Source organism: Mus caroli, unplaced genomic scaffold, assembly GCF_978045245.1.
Source record: "Mus caroli unplaced genomic scaffold, Mus_caroli_1 scaffold_1, whole genome shotgun sequence".
NCBI classification, from domain to species: domain Eukaryota; kingdom Metazoa; phylum Chordata; class Mammalia; order Rodentia; family Muridae; genus Mus; species Mus caroli.
In genome coordinates, this window is record NW_028227256.1 from 75,210,590 (window position 1) to 75,233,662 (window position 23,073).

The window sequence follows — 23,073 nt, forward strand, 5'->3', positions numbered from 1 at the left end:
ACAATGTTCTAGAATGTTCTGCATCAATGCTACCCAACACAGCAATTTCTCGCTACAGATGATTGTCACACAGTTGAAATGACGTCACATAAGACATTAAGAGGAGTAAGGGAATACAAGAGTTTAGCAGGTGTTGATTAATCGCCTTATAATAAGTAACCATCCAAATGTGTTGAAACAGAAGTTCAACCCCCTGACTCAGCACATTGTGCCGTCACAATGCCGGTGTCTAGTGTTATGCCTGGCACATCTAGACTCTCATGAAATAAGTGTGGGAAGGACTAGGGGAAGAAGAGAAGGAAAGGAAAACTCTGACAGAAGTAGACGATTTCCTTCCAAGGCTGAAATGAGTTGCTAAAACAAAAGTCTTTAAAATAAAATTTTCAACGTGGAGAACTTTGGGAGATGAAGTTAGATCCTGGTGTCCTGAGACGCATATTTATAAATGAGGTTGAAAGGAATTGATATCTCCGAAAGAACCAAAGAAACCAAAGAGGGTAGATGGAGAGGGAGGGCACACTTCTAGATTCCCTATCCCTGACATTGTAAACTCAGTCCTGCGGAGTGTGTTTAAGCCAGCGTCTTGGGTTTATATGTAACTCTTGTCCATGTCACAATCTCATGTACCAGGGACCAGCAGGAGGATGGGTCCACAGTGCCCAGCTTAGCCACCTTTCTCATTCACTCTGCATTCCATCCTCAGCCCCCCCCCCAACACACACACACACACACACACAAAAAGCAGTGTTGGGCACATTTTCATTAACTGTTTATTCATTATAAATAGTAAATATTTACTGCACTTTTTACATGAAAGACATTTTTACAACACATCATTGTTGGTTGAGGCTGCAACACAAAGATACTATGTCTCCTGTTCCATCACCCTGCCCAACGTATAAAATAACTCAGTTCTATGTCTAGTCCTGCTAACACACTACCTCATTGTTCTTAAATCTAAAGGGAATGTATTTGTGCCTACCTCATTCATGGTTCCAAGAACAGAAAGAAATAAATAACAGCACCGCCCACCTTCATCTTCCTCTTAACATTTCAAAACACAGATTTATTGACATCCTAAATGTCACCACATGAATGTATGTAAACCTGTTCCCTATCATCCTTTAATATTGGGTATCATTGTATAATTTAAAAGTACATGAGAGCCATGTGGACATTTTTGCTCTAGCCCTGCCTTTTGTAGAAAAGAGACGAATGTAAACGCCATTGCTGTGGAGAGCTTGATTCTCAGACAAGGTCTCTAAACAAAAGGAAGAAGCAGGATGTGAGTTGTTTGGCAACGAGCAAACATCACTGCACTCTACTACGATGAGTTATGGGCTGCAAAAATAAAAACACCTGCAAAAATATAGTTCTGATTTCATTTCTATCACCTTGGCCACTGCCAAAGCATCTGTGAGGTACACAGTATTGCACGCTGAGAAGCAGATATGTGATGGGTGTCACTTCCTCTACATCATACCCTTCCCCCCACCAACTGGCCTCCAAATCAATGTGACTTGGGAAGTAAATGACATCCATCTATCCCCACAGCAGATAACACACTTTTTCTCATTATCCCACATCTTTTTACAAGACATGTCAGGGACATCGGTTGATAACTAGGTTACAAATGAAGGTATGGTAATAATTTACTGGGGAGATCCTTCACATCTAGTCTAGAGCCCTATCAAATGGTGGTGTTGGTTTTCATATCGGTTTCCAGTGTGTCAAAATCAAGGATTTCTCCATTCCCAATTCACTACATAAGCAGTGTGAATGTCATAAACTTGGTCAGCCTTAGACATCAAACCTGTTAACTTTCAGGAATTCAACTACAATATATGGGAACATTCTGCTTACTCAAAGCACCCCGTGAAAATCAATCAATCTCTTTCTCTCTCTCTCTCTCTCTCTCTCACACACACACACACACACACACACACGGAATGTTTTAGCTTCTTTGATCTGCAACAAAGATTTGGGGACATTTTGATATGTAGCCAGTTACATCACTGTCTTAAAATGGTGCATTTTATAGCTCTGGGTCTTCCTTGTCTCTCCTGCTTTTTGTCCAATATATTCAAAGAATCTGAAAGCAACTACTGGAGAAAGAAAATCAATCTCTTTTGTCTCCACCTCCCCCAAAAGCTGAATTTTTTTTTCATTTATTTTTTGTTTGTTTTTATTTTTTTTTTATTGTTTTGTTTCTGAGAAGATTCTTCATGTCTAGTCTGTGGAGGCCGGAAACAGGGCTCCAAGTGGACAGTTCACTTATGCAATATCTGGCTTGAGATAATGAAAGGCACCTGTAAGGAAACACACGCAGCTTTTTAGGTCATGCTGGGACAATTCACAGTTAGGGGCAAGATCAGCTACAGGCTGACAATGTCATATTTAATACCACGGTATCAAAGGATCGAGACTAATATTTTTATTCCTGAGACAAGTTTGACACAACTCTGTGTCCTGGGCTTATCCCCATATGATCCTGGCGCTGACCTCATTAAGAACATGTGTTTCTAATGCTAGAGGTTATTTCATTTTGGCCAACCTCCGTGTTTTACCTACTGACAATCCGGTTTTCCGTCCCAGCAATTAATAACTGCAAGATGTTATTGACATCAGTTAAGCAAATAATTACACAAGGGAGCCTGTGCTGTAGCAATCAGCTGGCTTTGCCACAAAAAAAAAAAAATGATACTGGGATGAAAGGCTTAAACATGCCTCCAGTTCCCCGTTCTCAAACAAGAGGTGATCTCTCTCCCTTCCAGGAGGAACTACCCCCTAGAACGTCCAAGGCTTACTTTGTCCATACTGCCCATACTGGTAGCCTGTGACAGGGTCCATACTGTAGCCTGCGGTGCTATAGGTGGGGGGACAATAGGGCTGAGATGTGGGCAGACTGTCCACATTCTTCATATGTTCCAGTCTCTGACTGCAGCTGGCTGACACCGTGGTCGTGGGTTCCAGGCCCCCAGTGAGAGGGGAGAGAGCATAGTCGGTCTGAGGCTGGTGCGGTACCCCACCGTGGTTGGTCAGAAGTCCCATTACCTGCAATGACGACGGGCAGAGCAGAAGTTAAAATGTGGGCAGAAACAGATGGCAGCCCCGAACCAGCGCAAGATCTTGAAAGGCCAACTTTTATGTCTCTAGAAAGCCATGGAGGAGCTTTTCTGAAGGCTTTGACCCCGATTCAAAGTGGCAGCCACATGACCTCACCCAAGATAACATCTGACGGCAGTTTCAGCAAAAGGAAGGGGAGGGAGAAGGAAAAGAAGGAAGGAGAGGAAGAAGACAGGAGGAGGAGAGATTACACCATGTCTGCTGTGATAACATCAGACTGGAATTTCAAAAGAAAAGCAAAGAAGCGACAGAGGGAGATGTTATATACGTCTAGAGAGAAAACCATCTAATATAGTACATCTGGACACCCAAGTGATTGTGTGTGTGTGTGTATGTGTGTGTTTCTGGGAATTGGACTCAAGGATTATACATGCTGAGCAAGTCCCACACAGCTACATCCCAACCATGCAATTAAAAAGTCACTTGCATGTATGTGTGTGTGTATGCATGCACATATGTGTGTTTGTGCATGTATATATACATATATATTTGTGAGTGCTTATATGTGTGTACATATATGTGTGTATGTATGTACACATGTATGTGTTTAACACCCCCCAGCACTGCAAAAAATTAAAAAATAAATTTAAGTCAAGCTTTTGTGTATGTATCCTAAGACCTCTATGTCTCTTTTCACCAAGCTCTCTCTCAAAGCAGCTTCTCTTTGGACCCTGGGTGAGCAACTAGAGATCCTTCTCCTCCACAGTGTCCCCTGTGCTTCTCTCATTAAGCCTACTATGTGATTTCACTTTGCCACTTTGATCTGTGAGAGCAGAGAGAGGTGACACTCACTACCTTCCTACCCTAGCACTGCTTGGAAGCTAATGGTGCCAAACAAATGGTCACAGAGTTTCTGGGCAGGCGGGCAGGCTGGTGAAGGTCTACAACCCAAGCCTTCAGAAGGCTGAGGCAAAAGGATTGCCCTGAGATGGAGGCTAACCTGTGCTATAACATAAGACCTCATCTCAAAAGCCAAAGCAAATCAAAAGATCTTCCTAGCACATGCTGCTACTGCCAGGCGATTCCTTTCTTCTTAGACTCGCATGACACACATAGAAGTTTTTTAAGGTGAAAAAATGACCCCAAAGAAATATGCCACCTTAAAAAACACTACAACAAAAGCTCTCTGATCAGCACCACAAAGCTTTTCTCAAGCTCATATTCAATGGCCCTCCCAACCCTTTCATCATGGAATCTCAGAGGGAAATTCATTCAAAAGTAGAAAATATCCACACAAGAAAGTGACTTTCCGCTGGGCGTGGTGGCGCACGCCTTTAATCCCAGCACTCGAGAGGCAGAGGCAGGCGGATTTCTGAGTTCGAGGCCAGCCTGGTCTACAAAGTGAGTTCCAGGACAGCCAAGGCTACACAGAGAAACCCTGTCTCGAAAAACAAACAAACAAAAAAAAGAAAGTGACTTTCCCCAGAAAGCAACTGCAGAAGCAACCTATTAGCGGGTAGAGAACCCTCTTCTCAAAAACAAACAGTCCTACTAGGGAGGTACCCCTGAGCTGCACAACAGTCCAGCATGATCCTGCAGTTTAAAATTAAAACAGACCACGATCCTCTGTGCTAAGCACAAAGCTGCATTTATACACAGGCAATTCAGGCAACATCCTCCTAGATCCAAGGGCTCTATCACAGTGCGGTTTGAAGCTACTCCTACACCCCCATTAAAGCTTTCTTACTTGGATTGGAAAACAAGATCCCATAACCTCCTTTGGGGAAAGTTTGTGTAACCTTGGAAGTAAGCAAAATCTTAATAAAGTTTTAAATTGATCCACCTTTAATGGGCCACAAGATAAGCATCCCAGAGAGGTGCTTACTACCTTTTGCCATCCGAAAGGTCACTCTTCCCTCTGCCTCGTCTTCCAATCACTGGTAGGAAGGCAGGTAAGAGCAGAACACTGTAAATTCAAATTCTGAAAACCATCCCAGGGATCGAGATTTGTTGGCAAAATCTGTGGCAAAATCTGTGGAAAAGCTAAGCATAGTTTTATTGGGGGTTCCAAGCAAATGACCTTAACAGAATAGGGTGCAAATCCAGAGGCTCACAGCTCCAGGAAGACAGGCACCAGAACAGGTCCTCAGCCTTCACTTTGTGACCCTTTAATATTGTTCCTCATATTGGGGTGACCCTTAACCATAAAATCATTTTGCTGCTACTTGATAGCTGTAGTTTTGCTATTGTTATTAATTGTAATGTGAATATCTGATATGCAGGATAGCTGATATGATGTCCCTGTGAAAGGGTCATTTGACCCCAGAAGGGTCGTGACCCACAGGTTAAGAAACACTGCTCCAGACTACAGCTTCTAGTAAGATCATGCCCATGTTTATAAGCTTATAAGTTGTTTTATAAGTTGATAATGCTTATACAACTATGTAAGAGTTGTTTTCTTCATTTGAAGGGGGCGTGCGCTGGAATTAACTATGTTAAATAAGCCTTTAGGAAAGACCATTTTGACTCTATCCATCCTGCAAAGAAAATATACAGTGGTATTGGGTCAAAAGAAATTCAATTTTAAAGATTTATTTATTTATTATATGTAAGTACACTGTAGCTGTCTTCAGACACTCCAGAAGAGGGCGCCAGATCTCGTTACGGATGGTTGTGAGCCACCATGTGGTTGCTGGGATTTGAACTCTGGACCTTCGGAAGAGCAGTCGGGTGCTCTTACCCACTGAGCCATCTCACCAGCCCAGAAATTCAATTTTAAATGAATGGTGATCTTCAGGAAGATTTTTTAAAAAAAACTCAGTTCACCGTATGTGACTTTAAGTGAGAGGTGGAATATATAGGTACAGTCAGAGTTTAAGAGCTAAGGAACTTGGGGCAAAATTCAAAAAGCACATGCAAGATCTAAACATGTACATCCGTGTGACAAACTTTAAAAGTCCCCTGCCACACATTTCTAGTTGCAGAACTTTGGAGGAAAAGGTAACATTTTTTTTTCTCCAAGTAGGAGGAAACAAAATGGGAAGGATTTTTGTTTGTTGAGATAGAATCTCTCTATGTAGCCCTGGCTGTCCTGAAACTCACTATGTAGATCAGGCTGGTCTTGAACTCAGGGAGATCCACCTGCCTCTACCTCCCACATGCTAGGATTAAAGGTGTGCACCACCATGACTATCCAGAGTCTTAAACAGCTCTTCCCATGAGAAAAACAACGATACAACACTGTCTGGTCCTGCTCGTGCTTCAACTTTTTGCAGCATTTGTGTTGGGGGAAAAAAAAATTAGAACAAAATCTCTCTTTAAGAGCTTGGGTTAGCTATTGGAAGATAGAGAAAAGACACCAGGTTCTAGGACTGCCTTTAAGACTCTAAAGAATTTGCAGGGTGGAGTGGTACACACCTTTAATCCCAGTACTCTGGAGGCAGAGGTAGGAGGATCTATGAGTTCAGACCAACAGGTCTGCTCTACATAGCATTTCAGACCGGCCAAAGCTACGTAATGACATCTTATCTTAAACAAACAAACAGAGACCTAAATAACTGCTTCTGGCTTAGGAATACCCTTAGCTTCACAGCTCAATGACTAAAGTGAAGGAAGATAAAGAACTTGAAACCAGTTGCCCTTGGTCCCTATCCCTGACTGAGGTAGCCCAACAGAGAGGCATTGTGACATGAATATTTACTTTCACTGTGATCCTTACAACTTAAGGACCAAAAATTGGGATTGGAGACACCAAGGTCCTAAAATGCCAGCTCTCAGGAGGCTGAAGCACAGACTTCAAAATTAAGATTACCCTGAGCTACCCAGAGAAACTCAGTCTCAAAAGAGAAGAAGGAGAACACGAGGAGGAGGGGGGGGAGGAAGGGGAGGGGGAGGGGGGAGGAGGGAGGAGGGAAGAGGGGGAGGAAGAAGAGGAGGAGGAAGGGGAGGAGGAGGAAGGGGGAGGAAGAGGAGGAGGAAGAAGAGACAGGGAGTAGGAAGAGAAAAAGACTAGTAAATAATTATTATTGTTTTTCTCAGTGATTTATATTGCTAAACCTCGAGGCAGCCACCATTTTAATAACCTGTCATTTTAAAATTAAAGTAGAGATCTATGGGGGAGGTGAACATATGAATTGGAATGGCCCCACTTTCCCTTGACAGGGTTCAAAACCTCAACTCTCTATGGAAGGGTCCCGTTACACTTTTATGTATGGTTCCTTAAAAGCTATTTTATGCTTCATGTGCTTTAAGGGAAACTACAGAAACTTCTTTTATGCATAAGAAGTTAGTAAATAAGTTTCTTGGTTCTCCCCCCAATACGCCCATGGAATGCCACGAGGCCCTCACCTCTCAAAGAGCATCTCTAGTATGTCTTCCATGTATGTTTTTCCTACAGCAACTGGTGGCTCAAAGGCTAAAATAAGATCCTCATTTGTTGTAAAAATAAGTCCCTAACCCCTCCCTTATATCATTAATAATCTATGTCTACTACAAGGGTGGCTTTTTTTTTTTTTTTTGAGTATAGGGGGAAACACAATTGCTTTGTTTCCAAAAATAGTTTTGAAGAAAACAATTTCAAAACTGCTCTATTCTGCCTCCCAGATGCTGACCATATTTCTAGGAAATGCCAGGTAAGTGATGGAGATGAACTAGAGGAAGAGAGGCTTCCTTACATCAAGGGTCTATCCTAGGGGGGAAAGAGGAGGGTCGCTTTGACTGTTCAGCAGTATGTGCATCTGCATTTCTGTCTGTGCACAATGTGCATGCAAGAAGAGGCGTGTGTGTGGTATAGGGTGATGGGAGTGTGTCACCGCATGACTATGGAGGTCAGAGGACAACTTGCAGGAGTTGGTCCTCTCCTTCCACCATGCCCATCCTGGCGATGGGATTCAGGTCATCAGCCTCAGCAAGCAACAATCCCTCTTACTCTCCTGCGACTCTTGATTTTTACACCCAGTTATAACATGCCTCTAATCAAGGCATCTGAATTAAGACACTCTACTAACCACATTTCTGAATGGCTCCTGCAGTGTCACCCAGGCACTACCTCTGACCTGTTTCCCAGGTGACCTTTAAAAACAAATCCAAAAACCTTTCAGTTTTGGGTCCACACTTCTCCTTCCTCCCGCTCCCCCATCACCCATTTTATTAGAGACTTTTTTTTTTTTTTTTTTTTTTCTGAAGATCGCTTGCAGCTTGTTCTCAAGTTTCAGGATTCTGAATAGGTTGTTTACATCTTGATTGGGAGATTACATGGTTCAGGAGAGAGCAACTCTTTACAACTGCTTCATGCCGCATTTCTCTTGAATTAATTTCCCTATTGTAAGATTAAATATAAAAGATAAAAAACAAAAAAACAAAAAAAAACCCTATGGGCCAAATTAAGATTTACATTTAAAACGATGTGTCTGGAAAATATTTGTCTTGGCACAGACATTGCGACTTTGCTGCCGTCCCTCCCTCAGAAATGCTCAGAACTTATCAGAGATCTAAAATGACAAAGCAAATTACGGGGTGTGCATAGGTGCTTCTTTTAGCCTCAGGAGGAATTCATACTCCGGACTTTATTCTTCTTGCTCTCAAGTAATCAGACGTTCTTCTGATTTACAATTTAACAACACCCATTTAGTTAATTATTTCTAAAAAGCTTCAGTGTGTGATGCACACAGTTGTTCATTGTTGATCCTTTTACCCTTCCCTCCAAAACTCTACTGAGGACACATTTTTTAAAGATGTGATTTATCTCTAAAGTCAAACAAACAAACAAACAAACAAAGTCTATTGAATGCCTTTTGCCAACACAGGTATCCCTGGAGTCCATTAATGGTTAAATCTTAGCAAGTGTACTCTTGAGGCTGCAAAACCTCAATTTTAAACGATGCATGCAGCTCAGAAAACATCTTCAGATTTAAATGCCTTAGGAATTATTCTGCAATTGATTAGCATCTAAATAATTAGATTTGGGGTCCTGTCCGTTTGAAAGCTGTAAGAAAGAGGGAAGTTGCCTAAAGGCAGGGGTCTCTCTTGAGGTCTGCAGGGTGACCTCTCACCCATCGTGAGAGTCAGGCAAAGGGACAGGAGGACTTCTATCTAACTAGATAGAGAAGCATGGAACCTGCTTAGCTAAGGATATGCTGCTTATTATTATTATTATTATTATTATTATCCTTAGCTCATATATTACACACAAGTAGCAGTGTCTAATGAGGGGTAAAAAAGACAATGAGTACCAGACACATGTGGCCCCCATGCCATGAGGACTTCCAAGTTTCATTTGCAAAGCGCATGGTAGGAAAATGTTCCGATTGAAGTCTTCTTCTGTCTAGAGAGCAACCACAGAAATCACATTCAGTTTCTGAATTCCTTCCAGTACCTGTTTCTCAGTAGGCTAAGTGATGTTGATAGCCATGCACTGTTTAGTATTTTCATTACTATTCTCCTTGTTTTCTTTTTGTTTTTTGAAGTGATGGGGACCAAGCCTAGAGCTCCATACATGGTAGGCAAGCACTCAGCCACTAAGCTACATCCTCAGTCAAGCAAATAGAAATGGCTCTCAATGGATACATATACATGCGTGCATATGTGTGTACCTAGTTTACTTCTAGCCAATGATGAACAGTCACGCCATTTCTACCTATCATCATCATCAAAAAAAAAAAAAAAAGAATTCTATTAAGAAAAGATTCAGTCTACCTAGACAAAAAAAGTCTGCTTGTTAAACACAATAGATACTAGACTATGTTGGACCCACCATGGACATAATAAACTTCTCATATGTTTTAATTCATTTACGCATGCCTGCATTTAATATGCTTTGGGACCATGTCTATAATTAATATGATTTATGAGAAAGGAACACTTCAATATTGGAGGATAAGGCACATATATTTTTCCTTCTATGAATGAAAAATATAAGAAAATAGCTCAAGGAAAAATTGTTGGCCCATAGCGTATTCCCATGGACTGACAGAGCCCTTCGTAAACTTGGGAAGTTAATGATATCCTCTTATCTGACCCTGACACATTCGCAGCATGTAATTTACAGAAGCTCTGTCCGGGGAATCTTGACAAATGTTCCTGGGGATGTCAGGGCAATGTTCCATTCTAATGCAAAACAGATGTGGGTCAGACACCCTCATTCATCACTTAGCACAGAGTCTCCAACTCTTTCTTTCCATGGAGGAATAGCATTACCTGCTGTTAACCCTTCTCATTGCAGGGACTTTCTCACAATCACAGTAGACCTCTAAAGAGTGTGCTCTCAAACCCACAACTACTTAAGCAACCTGTCTGAGAACTCAACTGTGGAAGATCAGCTTTGGTCCGTGATTGCTTCAGGATATGTTTGCTAAATGCTAATTGACCCTTTGGGACTTCTAACTATAGAAAGGAAAATCTCTATGCTTGGGCATCCTTCGGGGCTTTGATGAGATGGCAGTTTGGAATTTCTCTCTAATTTCCTATAAACTAAACCTGCATTTAAGGAAATGCAGAGCGGATCCACCCTGATAAGCATCTACCCTTCTCTTCACCAAACTTGGTACATAGCTCAACCTAAGACCCATAAATAGCTTCCAACAAATTAGAAACCCACATTGCCTGCCTGCAATGAGTTCAACTCCACCTCCTTGAGGAAAGGAAGTAGGAGACCGAGTGTACATTCCCTTCTCCCTAAAACTCTTCCCTCCACCCAGAGCTTAGACAAGATGGAGGATGGCTTGAAACCTAGTAGTTTTGATCTTGGGGTTCTGTTTAGATCAGAGAATTGCACCCAAACTGCAGTCAAGTGACTAACACGGATCTTTTTCTTTCATTTGCCCCTTTATCTGCCCTACCTAAGCATTAGTAGTCAGTCAGTTTGTAGCCTTTTCTTTAAAGTTGGTCATCCTCTTGTAGCCTTACATAGAGGCCAGAGAATGTGTGGAGGCAGAGGGCATATCTGACATTAATTAAAAACAGGTTCACCTGTGCAAGAGTGAACTGTTTTAAAGATGAATGGGCCATGAGTTGGGTCTCCACCTGTGTTATCAATTGTTCATTACTTCCTGGGAAATGTTCCTTTAAATGTTGATAGTTTGGCATTCAACACGTTATAAATATAGTCGTGTGACATCCACAGAGGCAGGTTGAGTCTGAGCAGGGTTTTCCCACAGAGGAACACAGGCAGGGGATCAGCTCCATGGGGGCCATGTATGAGCCTCAGAACAGATTATAATAGGTTAACTAGAACTTTTTAAGAGCAAGTTGCTTCAGGGACACGTGAGTATTTTGTGTGAGAAAAAGGACCGTTGTTTCTTTAAAAAGACACTTCTGTTAATTCAGCACTATGGATTGGCTGCACAGTGTCTCACAACAACAACAACAACAACAAAAAAAAAACATTCCCTTCAACCTAAAAACACTACCTTGTGATTCCACAAAGCACACGGTCTACGAATGCATGTGTCCATATGTATGTGGGTACATGGGTATTCTCATACGTTTAGAAAGCAGACATTAATTTTGAGTGTCCATCACTTTCCATCTGATTTTTGAGACATAGTCTCTCCTGGAATCCGAAGCTCACAGAGTCCAGTAAGTTAGCTGGATGGCCTGAAGCCCCAGTGATCCTTCAGTCTCCATTTCTCCAGCATTGGAGCTATGGTATACACCCTAGTGTCCAGTTTTTAACGTAGGTGCTGGGTATAAGAAGTCAGGTCCAAATGATTATACAGCAAGCGCTTTACCAACTGAGCCGTCTGTTCGTCCATCCATCCCCACACTTCACAGTCTCATATGTCAAGTGAAATAAGCCCAACTCCTCATGTCCTCACTTACATGGGGAAGCTCAAAAAACGCATCTACAAAGCAAAAGAGGAGATGGAGGGGGAGGAGGGGAAGGAAGAGCAGGAGAAACAACAGTAAAACCCCAGTCTAGCATTTTCAGAAAGGTGTGGGAGAATGGGCAGGGGCACAAAGAGATGGATCATGGGTCTATAGGTCAAATTTGATATAAAAAAGTAACAAAATATTCTAATTATGATTGTCAACAAATAACTGGGTATTTCAAAGCCAGATGTTCCCACTATGTCAGAGTGGTAGAAAAGCAGTTACACTGATCTGAACACTACACATTGTCTACATGTGTAGAAGGATCACACAGTACCTCATAAAGAAAAGTGTATTTTTCCAATGGCGCCCCCTCAAAAGGCCTCCCAGCTGCCTACCCCTTGGACTGGTCATTGGGACATCACAGTCACTAGTCTCAGAAATTCCAGTGTACCAACCTCAATCTGAACGCCAAGAGCCATTTTTAAATAGTGCCCTATACACTGAAAAATATACACCTTTGATGAAACCCAGACAGATTCTCTAGGGGAGGGGGAAAAAAAAACAAAAAAACAAAAAACAGTACACAACTAATGACTGAATCGAGTCTTCTGTGTTTGTGACACAGAGCATACATTCAGCCCGTAATTGAATAAATATGCAAGTATTCAGATTTCTCTAGATATTGCCATTTTGCAAATGCAGTAATAAATTAAAAGCTTTACATCGCATTCCAACCACATATAAAGGGTTGATTCAGACCATAGGCCTTGCTCGGGAACCTAGCATGGCTCGTCTGCATACTGCAAACTACGAGGACAAACTTTTTATTCTAGTAGCTTCGTTAGAAACTAAGCGATCACACTCAATTTTTCTTGTCCTCTTCAGTGGCTAGAGGAATTCAAATGAGCCTTAAAAAAAAGGACCTGGACCACTGTCTAATTTGTTTAACACACAGACGGACAGACAGAGCTGAGAGAATGGCTGTTTATATCAACTCAGTAGACATACACACAAAAGCAAACAACAGAAAAGGTTTGCCTGTGGCTCTCTTAGGGATTGTGATTCTATTGCTGCCGTTGGCTCCTGTGGGCCCTCCATCGATAAAGAAGGAGATTTGATCTAACCCATTGCTACTCTCACAACTGTCCACATATAAGTAAGCCAGAAAGCCACACCTAGAGTCACTGCAAGCCAGGACACTCCTCATATTTTTAAGGATAGGGACCTCAACCTGTAGAGCAAAATTCAAGGCACCAGGTCAGTCAGTGACAGCTCCTATCGATTCAACAAAGGAATTAACAGCAGCAATATGCACCAGGGAGCAGAAGTCCCCATCCTCCCAGCAGGATGTGGACGGCTGGAAATACACAAATGTCCCAGAGCTCTTCTGGTATAGCTGAAATGGGTTCATTTATGATCGTAAACAGTCTGAAGTCATTGTAAACATGTGGGGTCTCTCAAGCCCTGGGAATGAGCTCATGGGTCGCTTTAGAAAAGAACCAGAAAGGTATGGAGGCTTTGGAGAGCAGCCGCTTTCCAACGGAACATGTCTCCATTCCAGCTTTGTTTGACACCCAACAAATCTCCTTAATCAAAATCGCCTCCTCTTTCTTCCACACACGAGTTTCTGGAAAGTGTGGAGGAAGGAAGGGGCTCCTTTGGGAACTGGGTTGCTGTGGCAGACCACCTGCTTGGCTGGTTTTTCAGAGCAGTAAAAAGAAAGAGAGAGGAGGGCACAGGATTGATTGGATCAGCAATCTGTGTGTCAAATGGCTTATCAATAATACTAGCCTCAAACAGCCTCTGAACGTGTATCTAAAACGTCCAGAAAGAAACAGTTCTCTTGAGATGAGAGCTGGCTGTACCAATAGTTGAAACCTTGCTGTATTTACCTGGAGAAAGGGCACAAAGGGGGGGGAGGGCAGAAATTTTCTGACAGCAAAGATTTTCCCTAAAACAGATGAAGCAGGAAAGCACCCATCGTAACTATTCTTAATAGCTTAGCTTTAACAGCCAAAGTCCACCCATATAATAGGCTCATCTGTGGCAAGTTTTTCTTTGTATCTTAATGGACAAGCCAGCATCATTCTGCCTTTGCCGCGAAAACGTGTGAGTGCATGCTCAACTCTGTGGTCAAAAGGAAAACACAAGCAGAATCAAAAGCAGTCCTGACTTTAATGTGTACATATTAACACTTAGCTGCTTCTCCCTAATCAGTCTCAGCATTAACAAATGTTTGTCCAAAGAAACTGTATTGAGCGATTGAAATCTAATTTGAAATGGGAACACGATAGTCTAATACATATATGCATGAAACGGCCAAACTGCCTAATAAGCATGGCTGACACCAAATATGCAATTTACATACATTACACACTAATAATTGCAATTTTAACATTATTCTTTAAAAGCAACTGGACGGGAATTTGATGTAAAGGCTTTCATTTGTGAAATGTGAATAAGAACAGAAGTGGAGCCTGGCTTCTTGTGCCCTCAGTCACCACCTTGTTAGTGTGGAGATTCAGTCACTCTTTCTGGTTGTGTGTCAGGCCTGTGATCTCAAGGCTGCAAGCATGAGACAGTTCAACCAGACTTAGATGGATGGTCAACAAAGCTGATGAGATCCGCAGACCAACTCTTTCTTCCGGAGGTGCTGAGTCCTGAGCAGACTTTCAAGCTGGTACACAAATCTTTATGAGAATTTCTGCCCCCTCAGGACATTAGCCATGACACAGGACAGGTGTATGGGTTATTCGATTACATCTTACCCAAGACCTGGGCAAAATTTGAAAGGCGGCCTCTGTGCAAAGTTCTGACCTCAGGGGTCTGTTAATAACAGTTAAATGTTCTCTAAAACAAAACCTTTTTTTTTTTTTTGTAATTTAAGCCTATTTGCTTATTTTGTCACTGGTTTCACTCATAAGCCAGAATGAAACTCTGCCCATCAGCTCTAAACATAATGTGTGCGCAGAATGACCCAGACTTATATCAAATGTAGTTTTAAGTGTTGCTGCAGTGGGTCTTGGGATTTATGGCCTCTGAGGCTGCAGACAGCACTTCCTCCTTCTATGAAGGAGAGAGCTTTATACTGAATGTAGGAAAGCCTCTTGTATATCAAATAGCTCCATAGGAAAAAGAAAAGAAAAAAACCAGTGATATGAGAGTAAATGAATCAAAACCATATGGATCAAATGTTCCCTAAAATACACAGTTTGAAAAATTAAGGAGAAAAAGTACTTGGCAAAAATGTGTTTTAGGTTTTACCAAACCCAAAACATTTGAAGAATCACTTGTAATTGTTGATGAACCCTAAATGCTGCCAAGTTGGCCTATTTTCATAGATGACAGAACAATAGAGAATTTCCCTAGACCCCCTGTAACCAAGTGATAGTGTGTTTCATTCAAGGACTTGTTGGAAGCTGTCGACAAATCCTACAAAGTTTATAGAAGTCGATAGAGGCAGGACATGAATTTATAAAGTTTCTTAGTCTAATTGCCCATGTTGAGAGTGTGGGCTATGTGTGCTTTGGGGATGGGGGAGCACTGGAGGTAGTGTTTCATGCAAAGGAAAGCTAATTAAAAGAACATGGGTCACATGTTAATGAGCCTCATGTCTTGAGCTTGTGGTACTATTTCCTTGCAATCCAATTTCTAAGTCAGTGTCCTCTGTATCTCCCACATATGTAGTGAGATTTTGAGAACAGTGTTTATGGAAAGGGAAATCAATAATCTGTGTGTATGGGTTCTGTATTGTCCTTGCAGCAAGGGAATATAACCTTTCAAAAGAAAATTACTGTTACCAGGAAAAGACCTCATGAGGGAGAGTTGGGTGGTCTTCTTGGGGTGGGGGTATAGTGGACTGGAGCCTCATTCTGAGCCCTGTCTCCTAGAAAGGTTAAATATATCAGACGACTATTCAGAAGGTAAAAAATATTGAGGTTTTAACCTGCGCTGCCCCTGTCTGTCTCTGAGAATCCTGCCTCAAGTCTCCGGACAGATCCAGCCTTTGCTAGCAAATGGGAGGCCAGCCCTCCATTTGTGAAACCATTTGGCCATGCTCACAGGACAAGCAGGTCAAAGGCAGTGGCTAAGCCCATTGAAAACTTCTTACAACATAATGCTTCCCTTGACAGAGACTAGTAACAGAAATGTGTGACTCATGTGCACAGAAGAATAACTAGGAAAAGGCAGATAGAGAAAGGGTGGGTACCATATGGCAAGTGATGTGTCTATTATTCCTTATTTAAAAACTAGATGTCAACTGATTATGGTGGCTCACACCTGTAATTCCAGCATTGGGAGTCTGAGGTAAAAAGATTGTTAGAAGTCTTAGACCCACCTGGTGTAGAGTGAGATCTTGTGCCAAGAAAAATAAAAAGCAAAGAAATAGAAAACAAACAAACAAAATACAAGAAAATACCTCGACACATTGGTTCCCATGCATACATTCTATTCCCTGCTAGTTTAAATAGTCAACAATGTACCACCATTTGTGATAGTGGGGAAAATATCAAAAAAAAACCCACAAATATTTTAAATATGCCAAATAGACTCAATCAAAGATAGCTACAATGAATTGGCCACAATCATTCAAAAAACACTTCAGATGGAAAATCTGTACACTACCATCTATCTTAATTTTTAGAAAGACTTACAATATAAAAAGAACCCATTGTCAATGTATAAAAAAAATATCACCAGTGGTTGTCCTGGAAAAAGTTCTATACAGTGCTGAGTCTGGCTTGGCCATGTAAGGGACATTATTACATAGTTTCCTGCCCCAGAATAGAGCCAGCAGGGCGTGGGCCTCCACGAAGATTGGTTGTTGCTGTGGGCATAAGGCTTGTTTCTAATATAATGTACATACTTTCACATCCCTCCCTCTACCAAGGTTAATGACTCCATGATAATCAGAGACAGCATGAGTCCAGGAGACAAGGGTATGCCTATGTCTCAGCAAAATAGTAGAGTGCTGTGACCTTCAGGACAGCCCTCACGGCTGTGGGAAAGAATGCTGAAAACATGAGTTTGAAAATATATAATTTCCCAATGATGCAAAATATAACGATGCACTATGAATTGTATATGGAGCTTCACAGATCTAAAGGAACCGAGGCAGCTGTACTGTGAGACAGCTTGTCAGAAAGTAACTAAAGGAAGAGATAAAGAGATTTAGGGAGTAGTGATCTCAAGGCCAGATCCTGCCCAGCTCAGCTGTTTGTTTGTTTACAATTACAAAGGCAGATGATTCCTGATTTCAAGATCATCCTGGGACAGAGCTAATTTAGGTCCAGGTGTGGTCAGAATGGTAATTTCCAAGTAGGGTCCCATCCAACTACCTTATTGTGTGTGCTTGCTATTCCTTTCTAAGAATCAAGGGGCTAGGGTTGTAGGATGCTGAATCATGGGGTAATCAAAAAGGAACCTGGGGTAATGACTGAATTAATATGTAATAAATAAATAAATAAATAAATAAATAAATAAATAAATAAATAAATAAAAGTGGGCTTTTGGTCTGCAAGAAATGAGCTATCCAGAGTTTTTAGAGTTTCAAAAGAAAGCTACCTTGAGACAGCAAAACACAGAGAGCAATCTGAAAAGCGGTCCCGAGCAGAACACAGAGAGAGAGAGAGAGAGAGAGAGAGAGAGAGAGAGAGAGAGAGAGAGAGAGAGAGCACAAGCAGTGTGGAACGTCATTTCCAACAGAACATAGGTCGGTTTGGACTCACAATTTGACTTCGAATTATTTACTTCACCCCTCCCAGACATGCCTTCTCACAGAACCCCTCTCCAAGCTGAGACTGGTTCTTGGCAATACAGTCAGCACAAAATGTTTTTATTACTGGTAGAAATTAAAAGATAAATGAAAACCAGTCAGGCTTATCAAAAACAATTCTAAATTAACCTAAACTTAAAAACCTAAATTCGGGGGCTGGAAAAAGAGCTCAGCAGTTATGAGCACTGACTGCTCTTGCAGAGGAACTGGGTTCAATTTCCAACATCCACATGGTGACCCTTACTCCAGGGGATCCAATACCCTCTTCTCACCTCTGTGAACACCAGAGATACATGTGGGACATGTACATCCATACAGACGAATCACTCATACACATAAAATAAAATGAATAAATCTAAAGCCGAAAACTAAATTAAACCCCTAGCACTAACAAAAATAAAAAAACAACAGGCCAGCTTAGAAAACTAGTCTCTACTAGTGTTTTTCAAATGTGACTAAAATTCTGTCTCTGCTTTGTTTTGAAGTGTGCCTCTTGTCCACTCAACAAAAGACTAGATTCTAAACCAACAACCAAGAACCCTAGATTCTAATTTCCACCCCCCTTACACTAATGGTGAATTAGTCCCACCATTGAATTTGTCAGTTCACTAGGTGACAAGGCAGGGGTGGAGGATGCAGAAGGGCAAGTGGAGACTAGAGAAGTGACAGTCACCAGTTCTGTCCTCAGAATCATATGATCCAATCCACGTGTCAACAATGGATTCTCTGTAAAGCAGGAACTAGAGGACCACCACGCTGTTTTGACTGTCTCTTCACTTAGTAGGTGAAGCAAGTCATTAGACTGGGGTTCGTCATAACTCATAACTTTCCTTATGCTAATTTTCTGATGAAGCGAGACAACCAAGACCACTGTAGGCATCTTTTACCTCAATAGGGGCATTGAGGCAAAACATTCAGTCCAAAGAGCTGTAGAAATCTGAGTTCTAACTCCAATTTTTCTCTTCTGTTATTTTTCATATATGTTCGGATGGTACTGAGTCACTCAGTCCCTGTCTTGTCCTCAGCTTTGCCTAAGAACACTGTTCTCATTTTTCTGATATGGTGGGAACACTGTAAGAACTAAGATAGCATAGAACCCTAAGGTATCTACAGTAGAAACACAAGAAACGCTAGTTATTCACGAATCAGAACTGACATGGTATGTAAGAGAAAATAAACACAGGGAAAGTTGCCTATGAGATTTTTTTTCAGTGCTAGATATGAAATGACCCCACCCTGCCACCAACTCTGAAGTCATTGACAGTTTTCTTGAAGATGAGCATTAATGGCTGGAAGATCAATTTTTAATGCATCTGCTTAGGTAATATTTCTACAGCCACATTCCCTGACTATTGCATGCAAGAAACTAACCATGTCATATACAGAGTTCAAGGTCATGCTATTTTCATTACAAACGAAGAAAATAAAGTTCTAAGACATTCTGATGGGATCCTGCCTCTCACAGAACAGCTCCCATCACAGTTTCCTCTCATGAAAAATTTCAACCAAATTAATCCATTAAAAAGCTGTTCTCGCCTGGTGTGGTGCCACACACCTTTAATCCCAGCACTCGTGAGGCAGAAGCAGGCGGATTTCTGAGTTCGAGGCCAGCCTGGTCTACAAAGTGAGTTCCAGGACAGCCAAGGCTATACAGAGAAACCCTGTCTCAAAAAACCAAAACAAACAAACAAACAAACAAACAAAAAGCTGTTCTCTATGAAGCTGGAGATGTGCCTCAGCGCTGGCTGCTTTTCCAGAGGCCCTGGATTCAATTTCCAGCACCTACATGGCAACTCACAGCTGCTCTAACTGGAATTCTAGAGAATCTGCCATAGGCAGGAAAAATATCAATGCACATAAAAATAAGTGAAAGAGAGAGAGAGAGAGAGAGAGAGAGAGAGAGAGAGAGAGAGAGAGAGAGAGAGAAAGAAAGAAAGAAAGAAAGAAAGAAAGAAAGAAAGAAAGAAAGAAAGAAAGAAAGAAAGAAAGAAAGAAAGAAAGAAAGCAAGCGAGTTGTTCTCTGGCCTCCAAGTGACTGATGTTAAAACTTTCCATGCTGCCTGTAAACTCTGGAAGAAGTTTCTACGCGAGACTCTGAGCGTTAAAAAGCTGGCTGTTTGAGAGGAAGCCTGTCATTGTCATGTAAAATCGCATCCCCAAATGCCAGCACTTGGAAATCAAAGGAGCTAAAAGTCCTTCCATTGTTTTCCTGTTGTTATTTCCCCCGCTGAGGTTTAAAGCCACCTCTTGCTTTTTTTTTCCCCCTTTCCCTAAGCCCAGGATGTGCTATAGGAATCTATAAAACTTAATTACATTTACTGTTACAAAAAAGGATTTATGAACTTTTGCCTTGAGGCGGAAATGTTTATTTCATTGCCTTTGCCATCCAGTCTTTTCAACTCCTGTGGCTTTGAACTTCTCAGCTGCTCAGAGTTATCACCATTGCACAGAGCCCAAGAGCTCTGCTCCGAAGATGCACACCACAAGTTGAAGAACCCGGGGAAGGCAAAGATATACGAGTCGTTATTTTGGCCACCCTTTGTGCCATTAAAATCTCATTTTCTGCCTATTAGAACACCCTCTCGGTGCTTAGGCAGCGGTGATAGTCCGTGATTAGTGTGTAATTGAGAATAATTGTCTTTTCGCTTTTCATTTGTGTCATCCTGAGCTTCTCTCTGTTTTTCTAACCACGGAGAGGAAAAAAAGAAGTAGAGAAAAGATAAAGCTGTTAAAACTCTCACTCTCGGCCCCAAAGAGTTCCACGATTGCAATTATAGATTGAAATGCCTTTGTGACATTTATCCAAATTTAGTGGGTGGCTCTCCTTGCCACCTGGGCCAACTGCTCTCTAATAAAATCAAGCTATCTGTATTCAAACAACTGCTAATAATGTCAAGTTCAGACAGATGCCACATGTAGGAAATTTAACCATCCCTCTGACATGCAATTATCAGGGCAATTTATTAATGCAATCCCCCACGAAAAACCTCATAGTTCAATGCAAATTAGAAAAACAATTACAATGTCCAAATATTTACATAGTCCCAAAGACTAGCAATTCTCTTAATTTGTGCTCTTATAACTCATTCATCGTAGTCCTCAGCTGGGTCTCTCTCTCTTCCTCTCTCTCTCCCTCCCCTTTTCCCTTCCCCTTTCCCCCTCTCTCTTCTCCCTTCTCTCTATAGACAGCTTTTCTGCTTCCTCTCCAACTGTTCCGTCTGAGCTTCAGTGTTTTCTGATGAGGATTTTTTTACTCAAAATTCTGCCAGATGACCAAATGCCACTTGAAACAGACAAACAAACAAAAAAACTCAAAAGAAAGGAAACTCCAGCAGGTTTGTAAGGTTTTCAGCCAAAGCTCCAAGCTAGGGACAGGAAAGACACAAGACAAATGCCTTGACAACTGAGCATAAACACAGTCTCCATGATTGCGTTAGAAGTCACTTGAATTTCAAGTCTAAGCTACAACTTTTAATGCCTCCAGTAGAAAGGGAAGGAGAAAGGAAACTTGAAAACTGAAATCATGTGGCTCGTATAAGGAATACATTATGGTTTACATTTGGCAATTCATTATACCGCTGCCTCGGGGAATTGACTATTTGGTTCTGGTAACGGCAAATCATCTGTCTAGAAACACGGGACTGACCTGAGGTGAAAGGCCATTGCCGATGGCGGGGTTCATGGGGTTGGAGGGCCCCGATGGAGGCACAAAGCTGTCTGTATAGCTTGAAAATCCATGCCTGGTGCTGGGGAGGCAGTAGGCAGAGCTGCTGTCTGCATTCGAAGGAATAGTGCTTTGGTGTACAGTGCTCGGAGGAAGCGGCTGAGGTCTGTGGACGGTGCTACTGGGATCTGACACGGCTGAAACGAAGAAGATGAGCAACCATGATGGTCTCTGGTAGATAGATCAGCAGAGCAAGTTCAATGCAAAAGTTCCCACTAATGGTTACCCATCAGCTAGTACGTGAACTTCCATGTGCATTTCCAATTGTGCCTATGTAAAATCACACAACAAATACAGGTGCATCTATCTTCGCTTGTCTGAAATCACATAACAATGTATGCGAATGCCTGTGGTACATCACCTCGAATATAAACATAGATACCATGTTGGCAATACTAGCAAGCCAGTTTGGGTAGTGAACACAATGTAATCACTATAGGTAACAAAGTTCTCATCAAATGTACTTTTGAGGCACTACTAACATATGACCAGAACATCAGAGTTTCAAGTGTAGAAAACACTATCTTTCACAACCCTGAAATAATAGTCTTACAATTTAAACATTGTCCCATTTCTCTCTTGTCCTGATGAATGACGACTTTACCAAAGCTTACCTTCCCTGAATCACTATTGCAACTAGTTACAGACCTAGAACTTCAGTTGATTGCAACTAGGAGAGAAAAAAAGTCCCATGTTACATTGCATTGCATTGGTTTTAGACCAATGAAATGATGCTACATCACTTCAAGTGTAGCACAAACTATTTCTGAGACATGGCAGGTATGTATAGTGAAAGCTGATGTCACATGATTGGCACACCAACAGTATCAATGTCAGTCAGCATCACAGACAAAATTCACCGTGTTGAACAGCCAGAGGAAAGCAGCTAGGAGTTACACTTTCATTCCCTCATTTCTCTTCCTAGATACCTTGTGGAATAGACGTGGGCTGGTAAGAGGTCTCCGACAGCTGGTATGTTGGCAGGGTCGGCATGGCGGTGGGAGGGAATCCCCCCGGAATGAGATGGTTGAAAGCCATCAGTTGATTGGCTCCAGCTTGTTTCCTCCATCTTGCACGGCGGTTGCTAAACCAGACCTATGGATTTAATTTAAAATTTGAGGATTTCACTGATGAAATAATAGTACATTCTTAATGAATTTTTCATGGTAAAACAGATTAAAGGCCCCTTACTGACAGGGGAAATACAGGCAAGAGCCCTCTGTCTTCTGTGATATGTTGGGGTGAAAGGGGAGTTAAATGTCAGGGGTCAGGAAAGGGGCTGTATGGACCCTATAATGGCTTTGCATCAGCTCTAGCAAAGCTGGTGAGGACAGTGGGCAGGGACAGTTAAGCAGGGTTCCAACCAGGAAGTGTTCTTTACTGCTGTTATCAGTGCCCTTCACCCTCATACCACAGCCTGCCGGGAAGTCCATGAGGCACTTGGACAACCCCACACACTGACATTCACACATATAGCACATGTCCTAAATTTGACTTGGCCAATTACATACACCAAGTCTTGGGCTATATATGCCTATCAGTCTATTTCTGTAGGTCTATAATCAGTGTTAAGTATAGGTTCTAGATCAGTAGTTTTCAACCTTCCTGAAGTTACAACCCTTTAATACAGTTCCTCATCTTATGGTGACCCTCAACCATAAATCTATTTACATTGCTACTTCATAACTGTAATTCT

General features: G+C 41.8%; 1 protein-coding gene across 3 annotated transcripts in view; it reads right to left on the reverse strand.

The window, feature by feature from the left end:
- Positions 1-1,953: 1,953 nt before the first annotated feature.
- Pax3 (paired box 3) overlaps positions 1,954-23,073 on the reverse strand; it is a 107,176-nt gene continuing 86,056 nt past the window's right edge. For all 3 annotated transcript variants that reach the window (XM_085841286.1, XM_021156775.3, XM_021156768.2), the window contains exons 6-9: positions 22,307-22,472; positions 21,300-21,514; positions 2,808-3,054; positions 1,954-2,309 (exon numbers count right to left, since the gene is read on the reverse strand). In XM_085841286.1, coding sequence (XP_085697412.1) covers positions 2,275-2,309; positions 2,808-3,054; positions 21,300-21,514; positions 22,307-22,472 — 663 coding nt within the window. In that variant the 3' untranslated portion in view covers positions 1,954-2,274. The remainder of the gene's footprint in view (positions 2,310-2,807; positions 3,055-21,299; positions 21,515-22,306; positions 22,473-23,073) is intronic.